This window comes from Clarias gariepinus, chromosome 4 (genome assembly GCF_024256425.1).
Source record: "Clarias gariepinus isolate MV-2021 ecotype Netherlands chromosome 4, CGAR_prim_01v2, whole genome shotgun sequence".
In the NCBI taxonomy this organism is placed as follows: Eukaryota; Metazoa; Chordata; class Actinopteri; order Siluriformes; family Clariidae; genus Clarias; species Clarias gariepinus.
The window spans coordinates 41,062,501-41,087,500 of NC_071103.1; the positions used below are offsets into that span (position 1 = coordinate 41,062,501).

Here is a 25,000-nt window from a genome sequence, read left to right on the forward strand (position 1 = left end):
ACACACACACACACACACACTTATTCTTTCCCCATAATGTTAAATAATGAAATGATCAACATTAAAGGTGTGTGTGTGTGTGTGTGTGTGTGTGTACCTGATGACGGTATTTCTCTCGCGGTGTGTGATGTGTGTGTTGTTGGTGAACAGTATAGTGTGGTAGGGGATGACGGGGTCGAGGGTGGGCAGAATCCCCCGCGAGGTGTGTGACACACACTCCAGGATCCCGTTATACACCAGGAGATCATCCACGAGGAGCTACACACACACACACACAAAATACTTGAGTTGGTAAGAGATTATTTGCTCCCCTCATTTTATGCATGTGTGTGTGTGTGTGTGTGTTACCCCAAACTCTTTGACTCCTCTCTGTGGTGTTTTGGAATAATTCCACAGTTTGATCATAGAGACGCTCACAGGCTGGTCGAAGATCACATACACACGATTCACCTACACACACACACACACACACACACACAGGGTTACCTCCATCCATTTTTACACTGCAAACAACAGATAAATAGAACTGAACTCGCACACACTCGCACACACTCGCACACACTCACCAGGCCAGGCAGCACCGGAGCGAGCCACATGTGACGTCCATCGTGTGTGTTGTTGATGCCGTCGATCAGTTTGTCTGGAGTTCGCACGTCTCCACACACACTGTCCAGAACGTTCACACTGTCTGGGAACGCAGCGATGTCTGACAGAAGACACACACACACACACACACACACACTTTATATCATATTTTTATTTTTTATCAGTAGTTAACTTCTAATGTGTATCGATAAAAAGGTATTGAATGAGTTAAGTGTGTGTTTGTGTGTGTGTGTGTGTGCGTACTGTTATCACTAAGTGGGATCTTTTGGTCGTTGTGGTCGTAAAGCTCCAGCCCATTCAGTCCGATGTAGTACGGGTCGCCCCATGTGGTCAAAAGCTGTAACTGAAAAATAACTACACACACACACACACATACACACACAATACACACAGACACATACAAAGATTTGTGCAGTCAAGGAAAAGTAAGAGAGAGGCTGAAGCTGTAATCTGTTCCTCTGTGACAGAAGTTATATTATATAAACTATCTGTGACGCTGACAGTGCACGATAAATGTTTTTGTCTATTAAAAAAAAAGTCGTTAGCAAATGTATTTTTACTCTGTTACGGATCCACGTCACTCCGTAACACATTTGCATAATGTCCGCCCACCTTCTACGTCCTGAACAACTTGCCCGCCATCTTACAATTAACGTTACCACACTCTTGTTAATGTGACCGAACATTCATGCCGGGTTCGCTTAAACACTTTGTAATATAAAAAACAATAAAAGTTAAAGCACACGAAATTCTTTTTAACTGTTTATTCTCCACCATTCACCAAAACTGAACTAAACACTCGCGAAGTGACACGGCGCATAAACACTTCGCGTGTGCGGATGCATTTTTTCCCTCAGGGCTTGCCATAGAAGCTCTCGTTTTTATTCTTTTTTTTATATTACAAAATGTTTAAGTGAACCCGGCAAGAATTTCGACACACGCTGTAGCAATAGACCAATCAGAAATCACCGCACCATCTGACCAATCACAGCAGTGAGGGCTCACGGAAAGGAGGGGTTTAGACAGACTGAATCTTCCAACTGCTTCACACGAGTCGTTTACGAATCATTTAGAAATAAGGTAAAATTAGGTGTTTTTTGACCTTGCATACATGTAAACCTGTTTTAAGAGACTAATTAAGCAATATTATCTTCTTCTTCTTTCTTCTTCTTTGTCTTTCGGCTGTTCCCTTTCAGGGGTCACCACAGCGAATCATCTGCCTCCATCTAACCCTATCCTCTGCATCCTCTTCTCTTAACACCAACTAACTTCATGTCCTCTCTCACTGCATCCATAAATCTCCTCTTTGATCTTCCTCTAGACCTCCTGCCTGGCAGTTCCAACTTCAGCATCCTTCTACCGATATATTCACAATCTCTCCTCTGAACATGTCCAAACCACCTCAATCTGGCCTCTCTGACTTTATCTCCAAAACATCTAACGTGGGTTGTTCCTCTGATAAACTCATTCTTAATCCTATCCATCCTTGTCACTCCCAAGGAGAACCTCAACATCTTCAGCTCTGCTACCTCCAACTCTGCCTCCTGTCTTTTCTTCAGCGCCACTGTCTCTAAGCCGTAGAGCATCGCTGGTCTCACCACTGTCCTGTACACCTTTCCTTTCATTCTCGCTGATACTCTTTTATCGCACAACACACCTGACACTTTTCTCCACCCATTCCAACCTGCCTGTACCCGCCTCTTCACCTCCTTTCCACACTCTCCGTTGCTCTGGACCGTTGACCCCAAGTACTTAAAATCCTGCACCTTCTTTACCTCTGCTCCCTGTAGCCTCACCGATCCTCCTGAGTCCCTCTCATTTACACACATGTATTCCGTCTTGCTGCGGCTAACCTTCATTCCTCTGCTTTCCAGAGCATACCTCCACCTCTCTAAATTTTCCTCCACCTGTTCCCTGCTCTCGCTACAGAGCACAATGTCATCTGCAAACATCATAGTCCATGGGGACTCCTGTCTTACCTCATCTGTCAAATTAAGCAATATTATCAACCTTTAAAATGGTATAATTTGACCTCTTTAATATATACAGGTCGTCCCCTAGTTACTTATAAATTCCGTTTCAGGAGCATGCTCGTAAGTCAGATTTGTTTGTAAGTCGTGGACAAAGTGAGCCTTAAACGGCTTTGACACAAATATCAATATAAAGTACGCCAATTAACTCGACAGGATGCCAGGATGTTGTTTTAGACTTTAGTTAAGCTTTTAACACAGTTAGCTCCTCCACGCTAGCCCTGAAGCTGAAACAGCTTTGCATCAGCACTCCACTGCAACTGGACACTAGACTTCCTTACAAACAGACCACGCCTGAATAACCTCACCTACTCCAGTCTCACCCTCAGCACTGGAGTTCCTCAGGGATGCATATCGTCCCCTCTACTACAATCCCTTTTCAGCTCCAACAGCATTATCTAGTTCTCAGATGACACCACAGTGGTGGGTCTGATCAGAGGTAACAACAACGAGACGGCTTACAGGGAGGAGATCAAGCATCTTTTATCATGGTGTGAAGACAACAATCTGGAACTAAACAACAAAACGACAAAAGAGATCATTGTGAGTTTCCGACGAGCTGCCAATCACGCTCATGCTCCCATTCACATCAATGGAGCTGCTGTGGAGTGTGTAACCAACTTTAAGTTCCTTGGAGTCCATATCTCCGAGGATCTCACCTGGTCTCTGAACTCTTCTTTCCTGATCAGGAAGGCACAGCAGCATCTGTACTTTCTGAGAAGACTTAAAAAGTTCCACCTGTGTTCCAGGATACTGGAGAACTTTTACTGCTGTGCCATTAAGAGCACAAATTTTTACAAACTGGATCTCAGTGGGGTACAGCAACTGCACTGCTCAGGACCATAAAGCCCTTCAATCATAACAAAATGTGGAAAAAGTGATGCGCTGTGAATACTTTCCGGATGCACTGTATCTGCGGAAATTTGTAACTCGACTGTATGTAGGTCGGGGACTACCTGTATAAACACTGCAATCTCACACACACACACACAATAGTTTTCATAGCAGGAAGAAGGATACATCCACATGGTGTGAGAGGAGCCTCATACTCCATACTGGCCTTCTCTTCACTCCTGCGCACGCACACACACACACACCAGTAGTATATGACTTTTTATATATTTTCTTGAATTAATGCTCTACACTGTCTTCCTGCGTGTGTGTGTGTTTTATCTCACCTGTGTGTGTGTGTTGTGGGTGAGACTGTACACACACTAGAGGACTGTATGTAGTCGATGAACAGAATCTCCTGAGCGAAGTCAAAGTGACAGTTCCCGGGTCCTTTCCTGATCAGGAACCCGTCGGGCGGTGAGACACACACCTCGTCCACGTAAACACACAACGCCTGCACCTGATACACACACACACCTTATTATTAAATATCACATATATACACTCTCACCCCTCCCGCTCCCCCTCCCCCCTCTCACCCCTCTGTACGAGTCCTCAGGTGATTTGTTGTAGTTCCAGACCCTGAGGCCGGCGACGGTCTGTGATTGGCTGAACCGGATGGAGAGGGTGTGGTCTGAGCCGGGGGTGAAGGGTATCAGCCACATGTGTTCATCATCAGTGGTGATGTTCTCTCCATCAAACAGCCTGAGAGAGAGAGAGTGTGTGTGTGTGAGGGTGTGTGTGTATGAGGGTGTTAAAGAGCAGGGACCTCGATATCAGTTAGATCTGTATCACAATAAAAAAACAATTATTTTGATATTGTTCAGATTTTGTTACAATTCCCAACAGGCTGCCTGACAACAGTGTAAACAGTTTAAACAGCACCACCTGTAGGATCACAGAGGAACTGCAACAATTTACCACATAAGGGGTAAATTACTTGTCCAGAGTACGAAGGTCGTTGTTATACTCCGGGAGGTCATTGAGGTCACGTGGGGTTGCCGTTACCATGGAGACGTTGACAGGGATGACCTCGCCCTCTTTACCTACAACCTCCAACCCGGTGAGGCCGAGATAGTGAGTGTCACTCCACGTCGACATCAGAGACAGACGCAGGCCTACACACACACACACACACACACACCTGTGTATATAAAGGTATATCTGCTGCAAGACAACAAGAACACACACACACACACACACACACAGAGTGTTGAATTAATGTTAGTGAAGAACGCTGGTCTTACTTTTTCCAGTGTAGAGACCAGAACCCCGGTCCTCTGTTTCAGCGCACGGCTCAACCGCATTGTCCTCATTGTCCTTTTCCTGCACACACACACACACACACACACACACACACACACAGGTGTAAAGTATATAACACACACACACACACACACACACACACACTTACATCCTTGTTGTCCTCCCAGAAGCCAGTCCGAGTGTGTGATGCGTCCTCTTCATCTTCATCTGCAGTCTGAGGACGCTGAAGCTCCACCCCCTGTGCCCCAGGCCCCGCCCCCTCGTTAACACACACGAATGTGTCGTCAAATCGGGACATGGCTTCCAGGATCTCATCGTCCGTGGTGAAAAGGATCGTATCACCGAACTGATCTAGACCTGAGAGAGACAAATGATCAGGATAAATGGTTAGTCCCCACTCTCTGTCCTCTAGTGCTGGACTCCAGTCCACACTCTTCCTAATCCCTGATGTCCCCCAGTCCCCTGATAAGCACTGTCCCCAATTCACATGTTCCTCTAGTTCCCACTATCACGCATCGTCCCTCATTCTGCTCTGTCCCCTAGTGCTGTACTCCAGTCCACACTGTTCCCTGGTCCTCTCTTTATCTTAATCCCAAATTCACAGTCTTCCACAGTCCACACTGTCACCTTGTTCTCACTATTCAGTCTCTAGAGTCCCCAATACACAATTCCACAATCTCAACTGTCCTAAATCAACTGGTCCACTAGTCCACACTGCATCCTTTATTTGTAACTCAATCCCCACTGACCCTTCCTCCACAGTGTCCCCAGTCATCACTGTTCTATAGACCTAGTTTATATTGTCCCTTAGGCCCCCATGTCCCGTAGTTCTCACGATTCTCAATCCACAGTGTCAGCTAGGTTCCCCTGTCCCAAATGGACTTTGTCCCCTCTAATCTGGGGCCATCCACATGTTCGTACCTCCCAACAGTGTGCCAGAAGCTTTAGCGATCTCTCCTCTGAAGATCCGCCGTCCGTCCAGCAGCATGTCCACCTCTCTCACGCCTCTGAAGGAGTGAATGCGGGACTTGTTGTAGTTCCACACCCGAATCATGGCGAGGCGCTGAGGCTCTCCGAGATCTAGCGAGATCTCGCACCTCCTCCCCGCCACGAACGGGGCCAGCCACATGTGCGAGTCGTCCTGCGTGCGCTGGACGCCGTCTGCCACCCTGGAGACGTTATCGTTGTTCTCGGGGAGCCCGATCACGACGGCGGCGATGCTACGCGGCGTGACCGGCTCTCCGCTCGCACTGAATATCTCCACACCGTTCAGGCCCACGTAGTAACGGTCCCCCCACGTGGACAGGATACGCATCACCAGGTGCCGCCCCTGTGGAAGAACAGGGATCTCGAAGTCCTCCTCAGGGTCAGACGTCACAGGGTCTGGCGTCACCGCGGAGGGGCGGGACCGGCGCTGGAGAAACTCGTCGAATACGTCACCCTCGGGATGATCAAACTTCAGCGGCGAGTCCGGTGATCTCGTCGTCTTTGTCGGTTTGGTCTCAACCGCGTTGCTCAGACAGCGGGATCGCAGACGTTGGTTGCCATTGGCAACTGGTCCAGGCTCCTCTACGACAGGTTGAGAAGTGATAATACAGACATGAGAATACTTTGTAGCCAATTTTCAAATGAAACAACATTGTTCTTTACTCCTACTTTATTAATTGTTGTATAAAAGAAATAAGGCATAAGTTTGTGCACCAGTTTACCTGACGTCTCCGCATCCTGACTTGGTTTAACCTGCGAGCGTGCGGAACCTCTGCGCCCGCTGACGGCTCGGACGTGCGGTTGCCCCTTGCCCAGGCTTTCTAACAGATCCGGCTCACGCTCCGGTTTGGTCTCGCGGTTCCTCTCCCTCGTGTTTGCGAGTGGCGCCAACTGGTGGCCGCAGACGCTGGCCGGACCGCACGGGACGTCGCTCAGGATGGACAGCTTGTGTTTGGCAGTGCGCTGGTGTTTGCTGTCGATCCTGTTCTGAGTCTCCAGCCATGCGGGGCGCTCTCGAGCCCTGTGTGAACCTGGCTGGGTGGTCACCGTGGTAACCGGCTCCCCACAGTTCCCGGGCAGGGGTGGATCTCCACGCACAGAGGAGTCTCTCGGCATATCACCGCTCGCTTCCTTCAGGATACGGGAGTCGGCATCGGACCGGTCGGGCTCTCGAGGAGGGGCGTTATGGTGCCGTGTGCTGGGAGAGGTGCATTCTGGGAGCTGGAGGTCTTGCAGGGTGATGGTAGTGCTGTAATCGGACGCCTGATTACCGCAGCCTTTACCCAGCAGCCCGTCAAACACCAGAGTGCTGTTCACGTATACACGCACGTCACGCGCTCCTACGCCCAGCTCCTGATGGGAAAAAACACACACACACGTACACCACAATCTGAGTATGAGTCTTGCTGTGTAAGCTGTGTGTGTGTGGGTGGAGCTTAAGTGTATCCTGTCACACAAGGGATAAATGCAAACTGGAGCTTGGCTTAGCTAATCCGCTACAGCTAATCTCCACCTGCTCTACTTTATCTCACACACACACACACACACACACACACACACACACAGACTGTTAATAAACAAACACAATTTTTGTATCTTATGTTACAGTTTCACAGGTGTGTGTGTGTGTGTGTGTGTGTGTGTGTGTGTGTGTGTGTGTGCGCATGCTCACCTTCGGACTGCGGTTATAATTCCAGATTTTAATCTGTGCGATGCTGAAGTCCGGCGAGCTCTCGGTGTTCCTCACCACGAAGTACAGCTGTACCGGTGCGTGGAACTGACACGCCCACATGTCCCTCTCTCTAGTGCTCTGTAACCACACACACACACACACACACACAGTAATAATAACAGTATATTAATGACTCCTCCCCCTCCAGTGAGCGTGGGGGTACTATAGAGGGCTGTTGCTCCGTCTCACGTTAGTCCTGCCGTTGACGAGCGCCCCGAGGTTCCCCGGCTGGTGGACGTTCCGGATGTCCAGGTCGTGTGGAGAGACGTGGAGTTTGCGGTTCCTCTTGCAGAAGAACTGGACCTCCGTCAGGCCCACGCGTCCCATGTCACCCCAGTTCGACAGAATCTCCATGGTGACATAGAGAGCCTCCGCCGAGCCCCGCCTCCTCTGTCGCGGTAAAACACAAACTTCCCTCAGCGACGTCATGACATAAGTAACGTGATGGACCTTTTAACGTTTATTAATATAATATCACGTCTATTAAGGAATCATTAGTAGGTAAATTCATACAGAAATAAATGAGTCTCACACACACACACACTCACACTTACAGGAGGTGAGGAAGTGCTGCTGCTGATGTGTGTGTGAGAAACTGTGGGCGGAGTCTCAATGTTCTCCAGAGCCTTCAACAACCTCTTCTGCTGACTGAGACAGAGAGACAGGAAGACAGAGGGACAGAGAGAGACCGAATGTAATAGAGAGTGAGGCAGAGAGTGAGACAGAGAGTGAGACAGTGAAAGAGACCAAAAGTAATACAGAGTAATAAAGAGAGACAGGGAGGGCCGAAAGAAAATAAGAGTGAGACAGGGTGAGACAGAGTGAGACAGAGTGGGGAAGAGAGAAACAGGCAGGGAAAAATAGAGAGACAGACAGAAAGGATAAAAATATAAGACATCATCAGAGAGAAGTGGAAAGGAAGAGAGAGTGAGACAGAGAGTGAGACAGAGAGTGAGACAGGCAGGATGAGAGAAACGAGACAGGGAGAGAATATCATGTGGAGAACCTGGAGAATCATTCAGAAGAATATGTTCTGTGTGTGTGCGTGTGCGTGTGTGTGTGTGTGTGTGTGTGTGTGTGTGTGTGTGAGATACCCGGGCCCCATGAGTGCGATCCTCTTCATGGCTCTCATTAACTGATTCTCACACTCCTCCCCCTCCCCCCTCTCCTCAGTGTTAGCGTTGATGTCGGCCTGATGTGTGATGGAGTTCACCTGCTGACACACACACACACACACACACACACACACACAGCATTCTCATTTACACAGCACTGTTACAGTGAAACAGGGGTTACAGTAAAGCAGAATAACAAATAAAACTGTGTGTGTGTGTGTGTGTGTGTGTGTGTGTGTGTGTGTGTACCGGACTGAAGCTGAACAGAGCGGGATCCTGGGGCTCTGGGTGCTCAGGTGAGTGTGTGTGATGGTGTGTGTCTGATGTGAGTGTGTGCGGGGGGGAGGAGTTCTCTCTCTGCACGGCCTGGAACACACTGAGCGCCGTGTCCTGGGGGTCCTCGTCCTTCTGGGACTGACGCACTGCAGACAGGGGGCGCTTCACACGACTACCGGGACCTGAGACAGAGAGACAGAGAGACAGAGAGACGGGGGGGACAGACAGACAGAGAGAGTTGATTTATTTATTTAAAATGTAACTTTTATGAAGTACACAATGGTTTCAGAGGAGTCTGTACTGTGTGAGATGACGCCTCTGAGGCTGTGTGTTAGTACGTGTGTATGATTGCATAGATAGGTGTGTGTGTGTGTGTGTGTGTGTGTGTGTGTGTGTGTTTACGTGGTGTGTCCTGTTGGGTTCTGTTTGACCTCCCGCTTTCTCTGTTTAGCCGAACTGGTTTAATGGGGATGAAGGTCTCCACGTTCTCCTTCCTCTTAGCCGACAGACCACGCTCCACTTTACGGCCTAACACACACACACACACACACACACACACACACACACACACACACACACACACACACACGACATATCCAGTACCCGTGGCAGTGTTTATAACCCCGCCCTGAGTGCAGGTGTGTGTAGGTGGTGTGTGATTCAGCCCTTTACCCTCATGTTTACCCCAAGTGGGAACATACCTGTAGGGGCGGGGCTAAAGTCCAGCACAATGAGGTCACCAGAGCCGGACTGACTCCTGATAGGCTGGCTAGTTTTAGGGGAGGGGGGGAGGGTGATGTCACCGATGTTGTCATTACTGTCGTCCCTCTCGATCTGTTCCTCCACACACTCGTCGGCGGACTCCTCGCCTGCAGAGTCGAAGCTGCTCCGCCTCACACTGGCCTCCAGACTGCACCGCAACACCTGAGACACACACACACACACACACACACACACACACATTTAAAGTATACCTATATTTTTGTGTTTTTGGTGGAGGTGTTTGAGGTTGGTGATGATTAGGACTCGGTTATGGTGACTGGTCAGGGTCTGAGGTCGGTGGTGGTGTTGGGAGCGGGGGTGTCAGAGGGGGGGGGGGGGCGGGGGTTCAGGGGTCAGTATGAGAGCTGGTTAGATCTGATGTCACAGTTCCTCACTTTGACCTGGTCCAGGTTGAGCAGGAGTCTTTCTGCAGGTTCGGATTCTGAGCGAGACTTCACCTCCGGCACCTTACACACATTTCCCTCCTCCTGAAACAGAGAAATAAAGTCCTCACAGGTGACATGTTATGACATTTTCTATTCTTAAAGAGTAATGTTTGTTTTTTTGTTGCTTCTTATATTTTATAATTACATCTCAGACCTTTATCTATAGATACGCGCTGCTCAGTAACAATGTAGCGTTGTGATTAATGTCATTTAAAGTTTAGTGTTAAACTCCTGTACGTGAAGTTTGTAAAAATAATGTTAGTAAAATGATCGCAGTATTTAGTGGCACAGAGGTATGGTGATCATATCCCACAGAGGTATGGTGATCATATCCCACAGAGGTATGGTGATCATATCCCACAGAGGTATGGTGATCATATCCCACAGAGGTATGGTGATCATATCCCACAGAGGTATGGTGATCATATCCCACAGAGGTATGGTGATCATATCCCACAGAGGTATGGTGATCATATCCCACAGAGGTATGGTGATCATATCCCACAGAGGTATGGTGATCATATCCCACAGAGGTATGGTGATCATATCCCACAGAGGTATGGTGATCATATCCCACAGAGGTATGGTGATCATATCCCACAGAGGTATGGTGATCATATCCCACAGAGGTATGGTGATCATATCCCACAGAGGTATGGTGATCATATCCCACAGAGGTATGGTGATCATATCCCACAGAGGTATGGTGATCATATCCCACAGAGGTATGGTGATCATATCCCACAGAGGTATGGTGATCATATCCCACAGAGGTATGGTGATCATATCCCACAGAGGTATGGTGATCATATCCCACAGAGGTATGGTGATCATATCCCACAGAGGTATGGTGATCATATCCCACAGAGGTATGGTGATCATATCCCACAGAGGTATGGTGATCATATCCCACAGAGGTATGGTGATCATATCCCACAGAGGTATGGTGATCATATCCCACAGAGGTATGGTGATCATATCCCACAGAGGTATGGTGATCATATCCCACAGAGGTATGGTGATCATATCCCACAGAGGTATGGTGATCACATCCCACAGAGGTATGGTGATCACATCCCACAGAGGTATGGTGATCACATCCCACAGAGGTATGGTGATCACATCCCACAGAGGTATGGTGATCATATCCCACAGAGGTATGGTGATCATATCGTGATCATATCGTATCAGATGGTCCCTGGTGATTCCTGTCCCTATCAGTTAGTGTGAATATCTACACTACTATTAGAATACAGCCGAGTCGTCATGGTTACCATGGTTATCATAATAGTGTACACCGACTGATGATAAGTATTAATTACACTCAATGCTCAATCAAGATAAACATCTCACACACACACACAGACACACACACTCTTTACCTCCATATCTACGCTCTCATATAACTCAAAGTCTTCTGAATAACGATTCTCAGGAGATATTTTCAGCCGAGCCCCGGTCTCCGTGCGGATCTGTATCGATTCCTGCGAATGACACAACAGGAGTCTTTAACAAGGACATCAGTACACTAAGTACCCTCCCTGTACACTCAGTACCCTCAGTACATTAAGTACATTAAGTACCCTCAGTACACTCAGTACCCTGTACACTCCGATGAGAGGGATAACAGTCTAAGCTGGTGATGTTGTACACTGTACGGTTATTCACACTGCCTTAGGTCATGGTGTGTGTGTGTGTGTGTGTGTGTGTGTGTGTGTGTGTGTGTGTGTGTGTGTGTGTGTGTGTGTGTGTACCTGGACCCATTCTTTGCGCTGTGCCCTCTCAGGTGCTGTTTGACTCCTCGGGACAGGATGACTCACTCCGAACACATCCTCTACACTCCTCGCGGGACCGTCTGTGTGTTCAATTACAATTTATTTTCCATAGCCTCACACACAGTGCTGTGAAAAAGTATTTGCCCCTACATGATTTATATATATATAAAACCCTTCATTTTTTAGCTATTTAAAGGTGGTGCTGGTGTGTTTAGACCATTGCCCTGCTGTATAACCCAAGTGGTCTTGAGCTCGAGGTCACGACCTGATGGCTGGACATTCTCCTTCAGGATTGTCTGGTAGAGCTCAGAGTTCCATCAACTACAGCACTCAGTCACTCCGATCCTGAAGCTGCAGAGCCTCAGACCATCACACCACCACCACCACGTCTGACTGCTGGCATCATTTATTATTTATGAAACGCTGTGTTCTTTTATACCGGATGTTTAATTTGTGTCTCATCAGTCCACAGAATATTCGTCCAAAAGTCGCTGTGATAATTCAGATGTTTTTTGGTGAATGTGTTTGTCTTTGTGTCTTTTTGGTCAGTGGTGTCTTTCACCTCTGAACTCTCCCATGGACGCCATTTTTGTCCCCCAGTCTCTTTCCTGCTGTTGAATCATGAACTCTGACGTTAACTGGGATGAGTGAGGCCTGCAGGTCTTTAGATGTTCCTCTGGGTTCTTTTATGAGCTCCTGGTTGTTGTGTAAATTCTTGGAGTAATTTTGGAAGGTTCTTCACTGTCCCATGTTTGTCTCCATGTGTGTATAATGTGTCTCACTGTGGTTCACTGGAGTCCCAAAGCCTCAGACACGTCTCTGTAACCCTTTAGACACTGAGACACGTCAATCACTTTGTCTCTCATCTGTTCATGAATTTCTTTACATCATAGGCCTGCACTTTGTCAGTCAGAGTCTATTGAAGTTAAGACTTTTCATTCAACAGTCTGTCAGTAATCAGGCCTGGGTTTAAGATTACATTTCACAAATATACAAAAAATAAAAGGGGGCAAATACTTTTTAATGGTACTGTACACACACACACACACACACACACACACACACTGTACACACTATACCTGCAGTGTGTGTGAGTCTGACTCTCCGGCTGCCCTTAGCGTTAGCCGGGTTAGCATTAGCACCGTTGAGATAAATACAGAAGCCCTGCTCCAGCTGCTCTAACTCCACCTGCTTAGGGTCCTTCACCTGCAGCTTCCTCAGAGCCCTGACACACACACACACACACACACACACACACACACACACACACACACACACACACACGCGCACACACGCGCACACACGCACACACACACACACACACACACACACACACACACACACACACACACACACAGGGAGCACGAGAACACAGCTCACACTTTATGTTGTTCACACACCAAAACTGTGATTGTCATTTGACCTCTGTGTGTGTGTGTGTGTGTGTGTGTGCGCGCGTGCGTGTGTCACCTGTTCCTGCGCTGCAGACTGATTAAATATTCATCCAGTTGCTCTTTCGCAGAGGGCTGTTTTGCTCCACCACCTTTACTGCCATCCTACACACACACACACACACACACACACACAGAGCTGACTCTAGTCACATGACCACAGTTTTGTATCCTCATGAAGGAGAGGATGGTGAGATAAGAAGAGGAGATTAAGAGAAAATAATAAGAGAAGAAGAGAGTCTTACAGGAAGCCTGCAGGTCCGTTAGAGCGAGACTCCGCAGGACAGCAGGGGGGACTGGAGACCACCGGAGGGAGAGACAGAAAGGAAAATGAGAAGAGAACAGGACAGGGAAAAGAGAGAGAGAGAGAGAGAGAGAGAGAGAGAAGACTGGGAATAAGAGACCGAGAGAACAAGAAAAAAGAGATCAAAGAGACAGAGAATTAGATGAGTGTTAGAGACACTGATTAGTGATCAACACAAACCGCCGCGTGTACGTCCGTGAGCCGCTCAAAACCCGTTAGCGTCAGTGCAAAGCAAAGTGAGGACAGTTTGTGTAAGATTTAGTGAAGACGCAGCACCGCGGGTTACAGGAATGTTATCAAGGACGGTAGAAAGAAGAAAAGGAAGTCGCTTTCAGTTTGGGTTTTAAAGCAGCTGGTGACAAAAGGAATCATAAATTAAGGTTAAACAAGGTTTGATGTCTATTTATTTTATATTTTACCTTATTTACATGTCTTTTCTAAAAAGCTTGGTTGTTTTTATATGTAAAAAAATATGATTATGGCCTCCGAGTGGCGCAGTGGTAAAGTTCTCGCCCTATCATCCGGAGGTCGCTGGTTTGAACCCCGGGTGATGCTGTAACCTCTCACAGCCGGAGGCACAGAGAGAGCTGATTGGCCGAGCTCTCTCAGGGGGGAGGGATGAGAGGTAATCACGGTAATCACATTAATCACGGCTCTACAGCCAATCAGAGGCGTCTGTGAGCTCGCGCACGCGGAAGGAGTGGATAGCACTTTCCTCCGAGTGTGTTACTCCGCCCCTAACGGAGCGTGAGCGAGCAGTTCGAAAAGATGCGGTCGGCTGACGTCACGCGGTTCGGAGGAAACAAGTCTTCGGTCCACCCGACTGAGTGGTAGTAATAGCCTTAATGTGGAGCCCCCTAGTGACAGGGAGAAATTGGACACGACTAAATTAGGGGAGGAAATTGGAAAAAACAAATTATAAAAAATATGAAAATATGATAGTGTTGGCAATATTGTTAATATTTTTGGGTGGCTGGAACATATTATCTGCATTTACATTAATTCCTATGGGACAATGTGTTTCACCTTAAGGACGTTTTTACAGATTAAATTCGTTAAATGCCGAGATAATGAGCGCTAAACATTTTAGACGATACGGTAATCACTCCTGCACTCACTGTGTTAATTTACTGCGCTTTTATACGTTACATTACGGTTATTTATTACGTTTACATTTCACCTGTAACGAGCCGATTCAGAGAGTCGACTCAAAGAATCGACTCGTTCGAGCATCATGCTGTAGCTGTTAGGTTATTTAATCTTAATTTATTTATTCATCACTCTCTCGATCACACACACACACACACACTCCCCTGTACTCGTACCTGCGGTAATCTCATCGGTGTGTCCGCTGCGGGTTTCCTCTCACACCTCCCTGCGCTCACACACACACACACACACACACAGGGAAGAAATGAAAACATTAGCTCCAGTATAACGCGGTTTTAATGCATCCCAGTCAGAGAAGCAGCGGTGAAGCAGCTGTCAGCGGGAGGAGGGTCAGAGCTCCCCGGGATGCGCGCTCCCTTTCCCGGTATGAAAACAACTCCAGACCGCGGCTCAGTTCTGGGCCTAGTTAGCATCTGCTTAGTTTCCCCCCAAAACCTGACTTACATGACAACAAACTTACTCGCGCAATCTTTTTTCCACAGGGTTAAGTGTGTATTCACGTCATAATGACACTAAATTGTAAGTAGAATTGTTTTAAAACCCAAACATCCTGTCGTGATGATGAACACAGCTGTACAGCGGTGGGACTCCTATTAGCCCTCTAGTTTATAAACATAACATGGCGCGTTGATGCACTAATTCTAGCACTTATTTTACATTTTAATAAATATATTTATAATTATCTAATGTGTCTTGTGTGTTAATGAACGCGTTCACTCACAGTCCATGAGCTTATCCGACACGCAGCTCTGCACTATTACTCGACTTCATGCTCTCACAAACCAGACTCTGTTGACAGTTGGTCACCATGGCAACCCCGCTGACCAATCACAGAGCGCTTTGACCCGTTGACCAATCATCATAAAGCGCTCGCGCCTTCCGCCTCAGGCATCATGCGGAGCGCGTGTCGCTCCCCTTTTTTTTTTTTTTTTCCTCAGGTGGCGGGTTGAAACCGTGGCAACGCGCGGACCAATCAGAACGCGTCGGCTGAAAAGCCGTGCACTGGATTGGCGCACAGGAAGACCGTTTAACCAATCACGCAAAGCAGTTCCCTCAAGATCACGTGGTTTGAATATGAACAGTCGCTGATTAATCAGAGATCAGGCTTGTCCCTCCTGGCCACGCCCACGGTACCTTCCACTCCTCACTGCATACAGGCTTGTTTTGTTTCTAGTCAAATATTAGTTCATAAAAGCCTTAGATTGATCACTTCTTAGAGCTATAAACTATCACAGAAACCCCAAAAATGTCATGAATTAAATAAATGCATATAAATAAAGGCAGGTTTGAATATTTTCACTTTGGCTGAAATAACAGCGCTGAAGTGGTATAAGTGAATTTTAACACGCTGGAGTGGTTTTAAGACAAAACTTCATCTTTATCCTTTGATCTACTTTTTCCATTTCTCATCTGTGATTCACTCTCCGATTACCGAACAGGGAGTGTATTTGTCTGAGCACCAAAGAAGGACAACTTAGTGTAAACAAGGCGTAAGATACTCAACCTTACAGAATGGGATTTCTTTGTATTAATAAGTTAGACAGAGAGTTCTGCTGTACAGAGAGACACACAGACATGGACGTGGGCTTCAACCTCAAATAATTATAATAATAATAATAATAATATCACTGATTACATTAAAGATCAGCAGATTATTATTAGATTTAACATTTTAACTATATCTACAAATTCTTCAACCATCAGTGACACACACTTACAGTACACAAGTATACAAATAAATAAGTGAAGATGAGGCTTAGTGTGGTCCACTGCCCAATTTCACACATTTTATTAGTTTATAAATTCTTGCGTCTTTATATAAAACCAGGCAAAAATAAATCAGAAATTAAATCACTGCAAGGGGAAAAAACAAACTGTAAACCGCAAAAAAAAAAAAAAAAAAAAAAAACAGGAGGTACAATAATCTTTGAGTGTGAATGAACCTGCATTAAATTACATAGAGAGAGAGAGAGAGAGAGAGAGAGAGAGAATAATGAGAAAAAGTGTGTGCTGGAGTTAACCGTTAAAGCCCTGATCTGATCTCTCTCTCCCCCTCTCGTCCTGACATCATTTTTACGTGGAATTGACCAGATTTTCCCTTCTTTAATAAGCAACAAATGGTCAAAAGTCAGACTGCTGGCTGCCACAGCCACAGACGTCTGGGGAGCGTCTGTTTTTTTGGGTGTGTTGATGTTGTGGCGTAAAAATATTCAAGAACATTTTTTTTCTCCTTTTAAAATACTGCAAAGAAATAAAAACAATAAATTAAATAGAAGTGCTAAAAAACACCATTTTGTTAATATTTTTTCTTTTGGAGCCCTTTGGAAAAAAAAACAAAAAAAAAACAACAACATTAAAATATCTCGGGGAGGAAGTATAAGGGACGTCTGTCATGTTACAGCAATGCTTAAAAATATAAAACGCCCATCAGCGCAGTCGGATCATCAGAGATAAAGTTCCAGGTAATAATAATAATAATAATAATAATAATAACAACGCTCGTCACGTATATCTCAGGTTCCCATCATGCCGTGCTGAGGGCCCACTCCGGGTGATGATCAGTTCCGGCCCTGCGTTTTCCCGTTATGTTGCACTCTCAGGGACTCTGCGCTCTTCCTGTACGCTCCCAGAGGTGCGCGTGTGTGTGTGTGTGTGTGTGTGTTTCTGTCCCGTCACGCCGTGGGCTCGGCTGTGTTGGATTGGGAGCCGCTCCCGACTCTGCCCCCCGTCTCTCTCTGCCCCTGTCCCCTCCTGCTCCGGTCGTTCTCCCACTCCACGAAGGAGTCGAAGAGGCTGGGCCAGGCCTCGTCCTCGCTGTAGTTGCTCAGGTCGGGCCCGACGCTCTGTGTGAAGTTCAGGAACATGTTCCAGGTGTCGCGCGAGATGCCGCGCACACCGCACGGGTTTTCTGACAGGAAGTGGAGCCAGCGCTCGAGCACGGGCGGCGTGTCCAGCGTGAACACCAGCCTCCAGAGGGCGATGGCGATGCAGCGCTGTAGTGAGCGCTGGCCCTCGCCGCAGTCCAGCCCGAACTGGAAGGTGAACCGGTACAAGTCCTTAAAGTTCTCCTCGGAGCGACAGTCGTCCATCATGGCTGAGAAACGCTGACAGATCCCCTGCACCGAGTCAGCACGGATCGCCTTACAGCCTTCCACAAACTCGTTTCTGCAGAGAGAGAGAGAGAGAGAGAGAGAGAGAGAAAATGTCTCACAATCTAAAATAAATCAAATTTTAAAGGTTTAAAGTTACTTGTATAGTGACATCAAAACCTAGACCTGACTGCCAATTAAAACTATTTAATTCACACACAAACAGGTTGTGACCCCTCACCTGGTGAATTTGCACATGGTTGCAGCCTGAAACTTCCAGGCCAGCACCAGCACCCTGAACTCGGCCGGGTCCACGTGCAGGTCGTTACAGAATCGCTCCATTCCTTCCTCCAAGATGGCGTCCTCGTGCTCGTCCTTATAACACAGAAACATCTCCTCTATGCGAGCCAGAGAAAGCCCCTCCCCATCCTGCGGCGGCTCCTCCTTCCTCACATCAAAAAGGGGTGTGGTCGTGGAGGTGTCCGTGGTCACCTCGGGCGACTTGGTGCCGTTGACATCGGCAGGAAACTTGGCCTCCTCTTTCGGCCCGCCTCCTCCGCTTCCTTTTTTGCCATGGGATTTCCCAGCATCCTTTTCACCACTTTTGCTGCCCAGAGAGGATGTGGGGTTTTTACATTTATTCACGCACTGGCCCATGGTGTTCCCTCTCTCTCTCTCTCTCCTGCTGTCTCTCTTCCTCTTTATCACGCCTTCTCCTTCCTGACCCTCCTCCTCCTCCTCAGGCCCGCTCGGCTCCGGCTCTACGCCACCTGACAGCGGTCACCATGCCCTGAACAACAACACGGAGAAAAAAAAACCCACACACAGTTACTCTGTGTGCCACAATCAGACCGTGTCAGTGTCGTAACAGCGTCAGAACCGCTAAAAATACCGTCACGTATCACGAATCAGAACCGGTCAGGGGGTTGTCCAGAATCAGAACTGATTAGAAACGGTTAGCATGTAGCACAGAATCAGAACCAGTCAGTGTGTCCTAACAGAATCATAACTGAACAAAATCGTTTACAGAATCATCTAGAATCAGAACCGGTCAGCATATGGTAACAGAATCAGAACCGGCCAGCGTGCCAGACCGAAGGCGTCACCATGATGAACTGGACCTGAATGCGTCGCTGTGTACTGAACATGAATCAGACAACAAGCTGCTAAAAACCTCAGGCATGTCGTGCTCTAACGGTCCTGGCGTTCCGCTCCAGAGCAGTGATTAGTGTTTATTGAAACGTCTCTACGTCAGTGAATCCTAACAGGCCTGTCTGTCTCCACCCTGATCATCTACACACTGCACTGCTACTGTCGGGGGAAACTCATATGCAAGAGCGCTAGACTATAAATAAACACGGAAGCGTACGTGAGCGTTCGTTGTCAGATTAGTGCTAAATCACACGTGTGTGAAGTCATGATGAGAGTGAGTCACAGGGCGGGTCGGCGGTGCGGCTGGATAACGATCCGCTCCTGGCCGTGACTGCCGATTAGATGCGTATTGTGCAACAGCAACACTCCCTCGGGTGTTTCGACACTCCAGCGGGGCGGAGACAAACACCACGGGTGGGGTGGAGTGGAGTCCTGAAAATATTCACTTTGAGGAACTTCTGCAGGTTCGCTGGGAAACGTGTGGAGAAACATCTCACCACTGACATGGGCTCAGTGAGACGGTGAGGCATGAACCGCAGAGCGGAGAGCCAACACACACAGAGTGTATGAACATAGGCAACACGGTCATGACCCTTAAAATTAAATCACTCCGACTGATTGTCATGCGGTAACGAATAAGACGCCCTGTGTAACTCCAGTGTTAACACCTGGTGTCCTGAGCGATGGGGTGAGAAGTGGACAGCGCAGAGGACATGAGTACACAGACTCTTTTAACTGAACCTGTGGAGACGTCTATTTTGTCTATTTTTACAGATTCAATTAGGAGAAACCTGATTTTAGTGTTCTACTGATTTAGAGTCGGATCTGATGCCGACACCCCAGAACCTAAAAGGGTCAAAACCTGATCACTATGTCCCACAGCGTTAGACCCAGAGAGTCAGAATCAGTCGCCATGTCGTACTGACTCAGAGTCACTAAACCTGAAGCAGAGCTGGACACCTGTGAGCATTTCTATCCGTGCGACTCGTCTCTTCATCCTGATGGTTGAGGAAACGTCTCACTCTTGGCTGTTAAAACACATTTTTACTAGTAAACACCCACAAAGATGGAACGGACCAATGACGAGCCTTACCTGAGCCTCGGAGCGGAGGACAGTGGTGTCATCTGAGAGGGGTCCATCGCCCAGAGGCCAGCATGGGTTAACCTGAGAGAGACACACACACACACACACACAGAAAGCAGATAATTAACTTTACATCAGCACCATGCTGGGTTCACTACAGTGAAGATTGACACGCACACAGACACACATGCACACGCAACCCCCGGGGGGCTATTAGGATAATGTGTGTATCTATTTGTGTATTTGAGTAGCTTCCTTACAGCATGACACACACACACCTGAACGCAAGAGACACAGTCATGATACACGCTCCATATTGCTTACTATCCTACAGAGATTCTACAGTGATAAAGTGATAATAAATATATCCCAGGGTTGCCAGATCAAACAGATAAAATCTCACACAGGCAGTGCTGAAGATTTGCTTGTTCTAAGAAAAACTATTAAATGAACCAACTGTGAACAGAAACATAAAATAAATAAACAGAATATAAGAACTCGATGTTGCAGAGACAGAGAGAGACACAGAGAGACAGACAGACAGACAGACAGAAAGAGGATGTGATGCAGCATACTTGATGTTAATTAGTTTAAAAACTAAGAAACGGTCCCTTGCGAGGACACTTTACCGCTCGTCAACACTCGTATTTGAGGACTGTGTGAACGTATACACACATGCGTGTAAGTGAATACTGAATAAAGCACAAGCTTAGAGCTCAGATGAAACTCCACCCCCAGTTTCAACTGATTAAATCTAAGCTTAATGAGAAATCTCTAAACAGAGCCATTTTAAACACACCTTTAACAACATTAATAATAACGAGTGATGCAATACTTTTCCAGCTTAGCTTGTTTTGTTTTATTCTTAATTAAGGAATGCTCTTTAAGATCATTTATATGAGCCCCAATTTATAATAATAATAATAATATAATGCATCTCTCATCATCATAACAATAACACAAATAATTAATGAAGGTTAAGGGTTTTATATTCTTTAGTCTGGTGAGTCACAACGATACAGAACATCAGAACTTTATTGTGCTTCCACACTTCTGTACGCTAAGTGGTCATGAGACTTGAACACTAACACTCCCGAGAGCACTGATATCAGATACACCGCCGAGGACAGAGCGGCTCTCAGGTGATCTGGATCGACACACAGATTCAAACAAATCAAAGCCAGACTAAAACACCAATACTACTAAAAAACTATAAACACCTGGGGCATAAGAGCGTGATATTTCTTTGAACTGATTAAATATTTGAATCAATAAGCTTGATGATTTTCCTATATTTCTTATTCTGACAGAGATTCTGAACAGTACCAGTCACACACACATGGACTGAAATCAAGTCCATTGATTTCTGAGCACTGAAATATCTGGTGTGATTCCATCACGCTCAGGTTTATTGTGCGATTTGTCTCGTTGCTTAAATGTCACGTCTTGTTCTTTCCCTGCTAACTTTCTGCTCCAGTAGGTGGCGCAGGTCTTGCAGCAACCACTCATAAACTCAAAGTGGGTCAAATGTGATTGGGTTTACCTCTACACCCTATTTTTATATTTTTGTATTATGCTAGGGTTTTAATTTTTTAATTGTTTTGGGAAACTGCGATACGGTGGTGTAGTGGTTAGCACCGTCGCCTCACACCTCCAGCGTCAGGGTTCGATTCCGGGCCAGGCTCGATTCCTGTCTCTGTGTGCTGGAGTTTGCATGTTCTGCCCGTGCTTAGTGGGTTTCCTCCGGGTACTCCGGTTTTCTCCCACAGTCCAAATACATGTAGGTTAGGTTGATTGGCGTTCCCAAATTGCCCATAGTGTGTGTATGTTTGTGTTGCCCGCCGATGGATTGGCACCCTGTCCCGTATGCCCTTAGCCTCCTGGGATAGGCTCCAGGTCCCCGCGAGTGAGTGCTTTGGGGAACATATAAAACAGGCATTTATAGGCATATGGAAAAAAAAACAAAAAAAAACACACACAAAATTTAAGGTTATTTACAATTTACGTGTTCTCTAGGAACGTGAACCCCGCTAATTTCAGGGGTCAACTGTATATATAAATATCGATTTTGTAGTCAGTGTAAATAATAAAATAAACAACCCTTTTTAAAATAATTTTTTTCCCCCGAGCTGTATATTTTCTGTAAAGTTTGTAAATCGTATAAGTATTTATTTATTTGTATCAAATAATTTATGTGCTAAAAACATTTAGTCGAACATCCTCTTAATGAGATCCGTGTGAGTTTGAGACACAGCCGGAGTTACGAAACGCTCCTGCACAGCGAACCGCGCAATAACGAAATCCTCCGCTCTCATGTCCTGCAGCTTTACCAGCTCACGGTGTGTGTGCGTGCGTACGCGCACGGAGGTGTGTGTGTGTGTGTTTATCTGAAGAGGGGTGTTTTAGTTGTGCATATGGTGAGCATGCGTGTCTGTGTTTATATTTTCATATTTTGCATGATTTTTTTTCCTGTGTGTTTATGTGCATTTGTGCGTGTGTGTGTGTGTGGTGCTTTGCCCCGACATGCCCAGACTGAGGTGTCTCTCATTATGGATTAACCCTTCCTTCAACACACACACACACACATACACATACACACACAGAGCAGTTAAGCAGATGTGTGTTAAGCAGTAACCCCACACTGGAGCACCTGGGACTCAGCTCATCACTGCGTCAGTGGATCTCCAATTTTCTGACTGGCAGACCACAGGCAGTAAGGATGGGCGGACATGTCTCAGCCTCTCTCACCCTCAGCACTGGAGCCCCCCAGGGTTGTGTTCTGAGCCCCCTGCTGTACTCTCTGTACACCTATGACTGCGTGGCCACTACCAACGTCATCAAGTTTGCTGATGTCACCGTCGTGGTGGGCCTGATCACGAACAACAACGAGATGGCCTACCTAGAGGAGATTGGAAATCTGGAGAAATGGTGCCAGAGGAACAACCTCCTTCTAAACGTCAGTAAGACAAAGGAGCTGATAGTGGACTTTAGTACAAAGCAGGAGAGGAACTACCAGACCCCCCCATAATCTACAGGAGCCCAGTGGAGAAAGTGGACAGCTTCCGATACCTCGGTGTTCACATCACGCAGGACCTGTCATGGTCCTGTCACATCAACACCGTGGTAAAAAAGGCCCGGCAGCGTCTCTACCACCTCAGATGCTTGAGAGACTTCAGAAGGTGCCCTCTAAGGTGCTCAGGAATTTCTACTCCTGCACCATAGAGAGCATCCTGACGGGAAACATCACTTCCTGGTTCGTGAACAGCACCATGCCGGACAGACGAGCTCTACAGAGGGTGGTGAGATCGGCTGAGCTCCTCATCTGCACCGAGCTCCCTGACCTGCACTCAATCTACAGCAAGCGGTGCTGGACCAAGGCCAGGAAGATAGTGAAGGACCTCAGCCACCCCAACAATGGACTGTTCTCTCTGTTGCGGTCTGAGAAGCGATTCCGCTCCCTGAAGGCCAACACAGAGAGACTGAAGAGAAGCTTCTTCCCACAGGCGATACGGTCTCTCAATCAATACACCACACAGGAGTAATTACCATCTTTTTGTAACTCCACTGCAAAAATCACTTTAAATAAGACACTTTACAAAGTCACTTTTTATGCATACTTGCACACCACAGCCATTTAAAAATTCTAAATTAGTTTTTGACAAATTCCTATTTCTATTTTCTTTTCTATATTTAAAATATTAATATTTTGACCTTAATATTTTAAGGTCACTAGCAGTCGTATAAGCATTTCACTGCATGTACGTGACGGCGCACACACACACGTACGTACGTGACGGCTCACACACACGTACGTGACGGCTCAGACACACACGTACGTGACGGCGCACACACACGTACGTGACGGCTCAGACACACACACACACACACGTACGTACGTGCCGGCTCAGACACACACACACACACACGTACGTACGTGCCGGCTCAGACACACACACACACACACGTACGTACGTGACGGCTCAGACACACACACACGTACGTACGTGACGGCTCAGACACACACACACACGTACGTACGTGACGGCTCAGACACACACACACACGTACGTACGTGACGGCTCAGACACACACACACGTACGTACGTGACGGCTCAGACACACACACGTACGTACGTACGTGACGGCTCAGACACACACACACGTACGTACGTACGTACGTGACGGCTCAGACACACACACACGTACGTACGTACGTACGTGACGGCTCAGACACACACACGCACGTGTACGTGACGGCTCTCACACACACACACACACGTGTACGTGACGGCTCACACACACACACACACGTGTACGTGACGGCTCACACACACACACACACGTGTACGTGACGGCTCACACACACACACACACGTGTACGTGACGGCTCACACACACACACACACGTGTACGTGACGGCTCACACACACACACACACGTGTACGTGACGGCTCACACACACACACACACGTGTACGTGACGGCTCACACACACACACACACACGTGTACGTGACGGCTCACACACACACGTGTACGTGACGGCTCACACACACACGTGTACGTGACGGCTCACACACACACGTGTACGTGACGGCTCACACACACGTGTACGTGACGGCTCACACACACACACACACACACACGTGTACGTGACGGCTCACACACACACACACGTACGTGACGGCTCAGACACACACACACGTGTACGTGACGGCTCAGACACACACACACACGTGTACGTGACGGCTCAGACACACACACACGTACGTGACGGCTCAGACACACACACACGTACGTGACGGCTCAGACACACACACGGGTACGTGACGGCTCAGACACACACACACGTGTACGTGACGGCTA

General features: G+C 47.3%; 3 protein-coding genes across 3 annotated transcripts in view; all 3 read right to left on the minus strand.

The window, feature by feature from the left end:
- The window catches only part of LOC128520492 (katanin-interacting protein), a 16,853-nt gene extending 1,127 nt beyond the window's left edge, over positions 1-15,726 (minus strand). Inside the window, exons 1-26 of the mRNA XM_053494750.1 lie at positions 15,533-15,726; positions 14,967-15,016; positions 13,357-13,442; positions 12,966-13,111; positions 11,866-11,966; positions 11,494-11,595; positions 10,061-10,150; positions 9,605-9,827; positions 9,306-9,431; positions 8,877-9,085; positions 8,607-8,728; positions 8,067-8,160; positions 7,702-7,902; positions 7,453-7,590; positions 6,503-7,133; positions 5,715-6,362; positions 4,942-5,150; positions 4,775-4,853; positions 4,468-4,645; positions 4,067-4,232; positions 3,815-3,987; positions 3,657-3,709; positions 850-960; positions 567-706; positions 349-450; positions 98-258 (exon numbers count right to left, since the gene is read on the minus strand). Of these exons, the coding sequence (XP_053350725.1) occupies positions 98-258; positions 349-450; positions 567-706; positions 850-960; positions 3,657-3,709; positions 3,815-3,987; positions 4,067-4,232; positions 4,468-4,645; positions 4,775-4,853; positions 4,942-5,150; positions 5,715-6,362; positions 6,503-7,133; positions 7,453-7,590; positions 7,702-7,902; positions 8,067-8,160; positions 8,607-8,728; positions 8,877-9,085; positions 9,306-9,431; positions 9,605-9,827; positions 10,061-10,150; positions 11,494-11,595; positions 11,866-11,966; positions 12,966-13,111; positions 13,357-13,442; positions 14,967-15,016; positions 15,533-15,539 (4,346 nt within the window). The 5' untranslated portion in view covers positions 15,540-15,726. The remainder of the gene's footprint in view (positions 1-97; positions 259-348; positions 451-566; positions 707-849; positions 961-3,656; positions 3,710-3,814; positions 3,988-4,066; positions 4,233-4,467; positions 4,646-4,774; positions 4,854-4,941; positions 5,151-5,714; positions 6,363-6,502; positions 7,134-7,452; positions 7,591-7,701; positions 7,903-8,066; positions 8,161-8,606; positions 8,729-8,876; positions 9,086-9,305; positions 9,432-9,604; positions 9,828-10,060; positions 10,151-11,493; positions 11,596-11,865; positions 11,967-12,965; positions 13,112-13,356; positions 13,443-14,966; positions 15,017-15,532) is intronic.
- Positions 1-25,000, minus strand: part of LOC128520493 (NACHT, LRR and PYD domains-containing protein 14-like) — a 550,151-nt gene that overhangs the window by 261,752 nt on the left and 263,399 nt on the right. The window lies entirely within an intron of this gene.
- dcun1d3 (defective in cullin neddylation 1 domain containing 3) overlaps positions 16,555-25,000 on the minus strand; it is a 12,410-nt gene continuing 3,964 nt past the window's right edge. The window contains exons 2-4 of the mRNA XM_053494737.1: positions 20,146-20,217; positions 18,142-18,690; positions 16,555-17,976 (exon numbers count right to left, since the gene is read on the minus strand). Coding sequence (XP_053350712.1) covers positions 17,484-17,976; positions 18,142-18,557 — 909 coding nt within the window. The 5' untranslated portion in view covers positions 18,558-18,690; positions 20,146-20,217 and the 3' untranslated portion in view covers positions 16,555-17,483. The remainder of the gene's footprint in view (positions 17,977-18,141; positions 18,691-20,145; positions 20,218-25,000) is intronic.